The 6,000-nt window shown below is 31.6% G+C and overlaps 1 protein-coding gene across 1 annotated transcript; it reads left to right on the top strand.

Moving 5' to 3' along the window:
* The first annotated feature begins 2,236 nt into the window (after positions 1-2,236).
* On the top strand, positions 2,237-5,824 carry LOC143240156 (membrane-bound transcription factor site-1 protease-like). The gene is made up of 6 exons (XM_076482124.1): positions 2,237-2,365; positions 3,026-3,182; positions 3,485-3,565; positions 3,717-3,760; positions 4,523-4,600; positions 5,594-5,824. Exons 1-6 carry the CDS (start codon positions 2,284-2,286, stop codon positions 5,743-5,745), a joined length of 594 nt encoding a protein of 197 aa, XP_076338239.1. The 5' UTR covers positions 2,237-2,283; the 3' UTR covers positions 5,746-5,824.
* The last annotated feature ends 176 nt before the right edge of the window (positions 5,825-6,000 follow it).

The raw sequence follows: 6,000 nt of genomic DNA, 5'->3' as shown, positions 1-6,000 counted from the left end.
ATTGTTCTGATTTTATGACATCCTTTACCATTTCTCATAAGTTGTACATTATTCAGATCTGGCATTCTTTCTCTGGACTTTGGTTGCTCAGATAGATTGTTTTGCTTTTTTCTCCTATTTTGTTCCTTTACTATTCCATCTCTACTCCCATTCATTTCTGGATCATCTCTTTAGTCCAGTTCGTTCCTTCCATTGTTGTTTTGCTCATACTGTCTCTTTTAATTTTTCTCTTTCTTGTCATTCCATGGCATTCTTGTTATGCCAATTTTTCTTCTTTTACTTTCACAGATTTGGTTTGTAAATTCCTATACCTGGAACATTTAGATGTGTTCCTGACCAGTCACCATCTGCATATTGTTTGTTCCTACCTAATTAGTAAGCTAACTCCATAAACTTTTGTCAGTCTTTCTCTGCACTTTGTTGTGTTTTTCTTGGGCAGATATCGTTTTCCTTCCATGGCTATTCCTGTTGACACCCCAACACATCCCCTCCTCTTTCTTGTAGTGGAGCATGAAAGTCCTTGCCATTTCTGGTTCCCAGTCACTGGAGTGGTGGACCATGGAGGTTTCCTGACAGCTGGGTTTTATACAATAATAGAGTTTCATAGCCATATAAACTCACTTGATGAGATGAGGACTGTTGTCATTATGCTGCATCTTATACACATAATACAGCATGAAATTTATTATGCAAGGTTCTTCCTTCCACTGGCTGTTTCCTGCCTAGATGAACCTTACACATGACATAATCTAATGTATACTAAGGGACTTTCCCCAGACATTTTGTCTCGGTCTTCACTTAGCTATTTTGATAGGTGTGTTTTCTGAATGTTTTGCCCAGGCACACTGCATTAATTGACTCTAAAAACTTATGGAGGGTGCTTCCATGTTGTTTTGGTCTTTGGACCACACTTGACATAATATGTATCTCAAAGTGCTTTCCCTGTATGTTTTCTAGCTGGCCAGACTTCACTTGGCCTCTTCATATATATGGTTCTCTAGCCCTAGCCTCTTATTCTATTTGTTTCTGCCATATGTGTTTTACCTTTGTTACTGGGTGAAGAGCATATTTGTTCCAGAAACAGTGCTATACCCCACAGATGTGCCTCATATCTTAATTGTGGCACATCTTTTTTATAGCTTTCTCTCCCTACTTTATTATTTGTTTTTCTACATTCACCAATCCCTTCCACCTTTCCACTGTGGGATTCTAGCTATTGGGGTAGAGGAAATTAACATTTTCCAACACTGAAAATTTATATCTAAAAGGTACTTACCTCTTCCCACTCTTCCTTCCCATGATTTGCTAGTGGTTTGGGTTTGTGTATGCCAGTTCTCAAAAGTGAGGATTATGCTGCAAGGGTTAAGGGAATTACTTGCACTTGTATAGAGGGTGAAATGAGATTGGTGGAGGCTGGTCACATGACTAACACCTGCTGTTGCAATGATGTAAAAATTATAGGGGTGTAAAAAATCTTGTGCACTTTTAAAAAATTAACTTGTGCCTAGAGCAAATGAAGGTCAAGATAGCTATGGGTAAGAAGAAAGTAAGTTTATATCAAAAATGCATTTTCAGTGTTAGAAAATGTTAACTTTTGCAGCTTACGCTGCTCTTCAGTCAAGGTAATTGTATTCAAGTTTTAAGTAATCTGAATTCAATTGTTAATTCATCATCCAAAAAAGTTATAAATCTGTACATTTTGTTTTTATATAATGATTGAAATATCTAACAATGGCTACTTGGAAACTAATACTTTTCATAAACCAACAAGTTCCCATGCTTATTGAAATTTTTAGAAGTAAACATTCTAGACATTTCAAAAGAAATCTCTCACATACGTTAGAAAAAAAGAGATATACAGGTTGTTAATAATAAAAGAAAAGAGAAATAATAGACTGAATAGTTTAAAAATATTTTTGTTAAATAAAAATTATCTAGAAAGCCTAATTTACAGCTGAAAATTTCTTGACAAATTATATGAATCAGATGCTACTAACCCTATTTCCATGGATATCTTTTGCTGCACATGAAGAGCTGTGTAAACTGTAAAAGCACTTCCAACCAACTAAATATACAAAAAATACAGTATTTCAAACCTAGCAAGAAGCTACCTGCACAGCTCATATATTGAAACCAACTTGACAATGAGTGTAGCCAGTGAGATACTCTGATCTTATGCTTTATATAAATAAAATTATTAAAATATATGTTTTATTTATTCTTAATTAGAAAACTATCTCTTATTCCAGGAATGGAGACCATATTCACACTAACTTTAAAGACATGTATCAACACCTAAGGAATTCAGGCTATTATGTGGAAGTGCTAGGATCACCCCTTACATGTTTTGATGCTTCTCAGTATGGTAAGTTTATTAAGTTTAGTTGATGATTTAAAATTCAAGTACCTATTTTACATTCCATAAAAAAAAGAAAAAGTAAGTATTGAAAAAACACAGTAATTTCCCCTAAATTACAAATAGGTTCTGTTTTGAAAACAGAGCAATTCACAGTAATTTTGCATGTTACCAGTTTTTGTAGGAGCATTGAGTATTGACATCTAGAATATGAAAATAAAGTTCTTCTTGTGAGATCTTGTAAATCTTTTTTGAACTTATAAATTTACACTAAATGATAGAGTTCCAGCCTTATAATAGTGAGAACACCTCCTTGTTGGAGTAAAGAGTAAATCAGTTCATTTTTGTTTAATTGAAATTATAAATATAAATGTTTTTGTGAAAATTCAGTCTTAGAGATTATATACCTTGCAAAGTAAATCATAAAACTAAAAACAAAAAACTTTTTTTTGTGTTTAAAATGAATGAATACTATATATTATAACTAAGTTAAATGATTTTTTATATTTTACTGCTTATAAAAGTGTTAAAGGAATTCAGTTGTTTTCAAAAAACAAGAAATCTCTTCTACCAGTGGTTTTCTTCTAGAAGTATCACTTTAAATCCATAATAATGTTTTCAATGTGACATATCTGTACGCTGTTTTGATTCTGTTATATTGAATTTCAGGAGCACTTTTGCTTGTTGATAGTGAAGAAGAGTACTTCCCTGAAGAAATAGCCAAGTTGAAAAGAGATGTTGATGGAGGGCTGTCATTGATTGTATTTGCAGACTGGTACAATGTATCAGTAATGCGAAAGGTTAAATTTTATGATGAAAATACAAGGTATTAACATGTTATGAACATTTAATTATAGATAATTTTAAACTATACATTCTTTATGTTTTTAAAATACAGTAGTAGTTTGGGATAAGTTTTGTATCTCATGTACACATTTAATATTCTGTTTCAGACAGTAACCAAAAAATTAACCTCTAAATGATAAATTCACTCAGATTTGTGTTTGTTTTCAGCAGCAAAGAAACTAAAACTGCTTTCAAATAGTTCAAGATAGATGATTTAAACACAAAATTTAAACTCGGGGAGAATTTCAACTGTTTTGATAATGTGAAACGTTTATTTAAAAGACAGTGGTGGATGCCTGATACTGGTGGAGCCAATATTCCTGCTTTGAATGATCTCCTTTCACCATGGGGAATTGCTCTGAGGTGTGTGTAGTTTTATGATACCTAAAAAGTTTTCTTGGTATGTTACACAAACAGTACTGTTTTCCAGCTTTCATAAAATTTTATGGTACCTTTCTATTACCTACGAGGTACAGACAGTGTAATTATACAGACTTTTTTTTCTCAATTCTAGTGACAAAGTGTACGAGGGAGAGTTCACTTTAGGAGACCATGAAAGTAAGTATTTACAAATAATCTTTATAAATAAAATGTGATCTTCCATGTGTGAATTGTATGGATGCTTGAAGTGGTGGGTTGTTACCAGAATATACCAAGGACAAATTTTACTTTTAATATTATAAATATATGTGTTTATATTAGTAGAGTTTTTTTATCAAACTATAAAAAATAAGAAACAACAAAATCTACTACTTTCAAAAGACTTGTTTTAAATAAAATTTTCTACTTCATTTTTTCCTACAAGATCCCTGTCTAGATTACATGTGTTCTTGCTTCTTTTACAGATTTGTGTCAAATAGTATCTGATTTCCTGTAATCTAGGAAGGTTTTCAGTTCTGTTTTTATGGTTTTTGGCTCTCATTTTCTCTGTTTATTTTTTGAACATCTACATCATATTAAAGATCTATTAGCATGCTGTTCAATGCTGTTATGTAGATAATGTGTTTCTCCTTTCTTCATAAGTATTTAAAATTATAATGTGACATGAATTTATGTGGCCTTTTGCATGTAATGACAAATAGCATACATAGCTTGTCTGTTTCTGTGTTTACATATGGGTCAAATGAAAATGACTGATTAAAACTATAGTAATATACTTTAATTTGGAAAATAGACATGCTTTCATGATTTATTTAGTAGGTTTGCCAGCCAGATTTGTTCCAAGATGTTTATCTGTGGTTACAAGATCAATATTAAAAGCTCAGTAGTATTCCACAGATATGTTTTCAGTGTATTCTTTATTCATTTTATTTCCACTAGTGTATTATGCATCTGGAACAAGTATTTCAAGATTTCCAAGTGAAGGAAGAATAATCACTAGGACATTGAACAACCAAGGTATTTAATTGTAATTATTAACTTCTGGTCAAAAGTAAGCCACATTAACTCTGTAGATAGATAGTAATTGAAAAGTGTAATCTCATGCTGTGGATAATAAGAAGTAGAAACTGTAAATAAACTTTATAAATTAGAACTAAAAATTGCAAGTTGCAATTAGTATGTTGCATCATTGATATTAAGTTTCATCGTTAAAAGAATTACTTGTACAGTTTGCTGATAGAAGGCTGTTGCCTAAGATCCAAAACCCTGCATAATATTATAAGCTTTAACTGTGCTAGAGATGTCATGTAGAAAATGTTTTAAAGGTACCTTAAATAGCCATGCTTATTTAACCTTTTAGAACTACACTTACATATCACATGATGTGTAGATTCACCAGTTCATTCAGTAATACGTAGAAGAATTGTCACATTGATCAATATTGTAATTATATTGTGTTGAATGAGGACTGTTTTTTGTTTGGTATGAAGTTTTTGTTGTTTTTTTTCTAGGTATTTATCTTTCCTCGATATACTGAAAAAAAGATTTACTTTTGTTTGTTATGTTTTAGATCTGAAGTTATCCATATGATTAACTATCAGAGAAATTAGATATTGAGTGCAAGATTTATTATTTATCATATACTTAAATTTTTTAATAATGCATACCTACATTTCCCAGTGTCTTTGTTATCTTAAAATTAGTTTAATGTAATAAGAATAGATACAGTGATTTGAGATTAATATTTCCTAAAATAGATATAAAAATAGCATTAATCACAGATGAAATTCATAATTTTAGTAACAGATTCAAAGCTATCAAAACTAATAAATGTTTTCAACACCAGATACAAAAATATTAAAACTGTAAAGATGCGAGTTGCCATTAATAAGCACCTAATGTGATTTCTGAGTTAAAGTAAATCTATCTTTGTAACAGAAATACATATATTGGAGATAAGAGCATATAATAAATTGTGAACTGTAAACTTGTAGTGTGTAATATTTTCAGGATTTGAAGTGATCTCTGGTCATACACAACAAGTAGAGGAAATACCAATACTGGGTCTGTATCAAACAGGTTCAGATAAACTTGCTGGTCGAGTGGTTGTGTATGGAGATTCCAACTGCTTAGATAGTGCTCATATACAGAAAGGTGAGTAGTGTGTAATACAAGTGCCCATGTTCAGGAAGGTATGTACAGAAAAGTGTGGTGTGACTCCCATGCATAATACATGTACCTGTTTATTGGAGGTTATGTAGTGTGAGAATGCTATTATATAGAAATGTGTGGAGTGTAAGATACTCATGTACAGATATACAGACAGATGTGTAGTGTGATAAAGGCATATATTGTGATATAGTGCATCTGTAAACAGAAAGGAGGTGTAATGTAATACAGAACACGTATACAAAAAA

This window comes from Tachypleus tridentatus, chromosome 13, assembly GCF_004210375.1.
Source record: "Tachypleus tridentatus isolate NWPU-2018 chromosome 13, ASM421037v1, whole genome shotgun sequence".
Classification (NCBI taxonomy): domain Eukaryota; kingdom Metazoa; phylum Arthropoda; class Merostomata; order Xiphosura; family Limulidae; genus Tachypleus; species Tachypleus tridentatus.
This window is presented reverse-complemented; position numbering and strand designations above follow the sequence as displayed.

Coding starts and splice junctions, on each gene's coding strand:
- LOC143240156 (XM_076482124.1), top strand. CDS start 2,284: ATGTATCAACACCTAAGGAATTCAGGCTATTATGTGGAAGTGCTAGGA. Junction 2,366..3,025: donor TTTTGATGCTTCTCAGTATG/GTAAGTTTATTA, acceptor ATTGAATTTCAG/GAGCACTTTTGCTTGTTGAT. Junction 3,566..3,716: donor CCATGGGGAATTGCTCTGAG/GTGTGTGTAGTT, acceptor TCTCAATTCTAG/TGACAAAGTGTACGAGGGAG.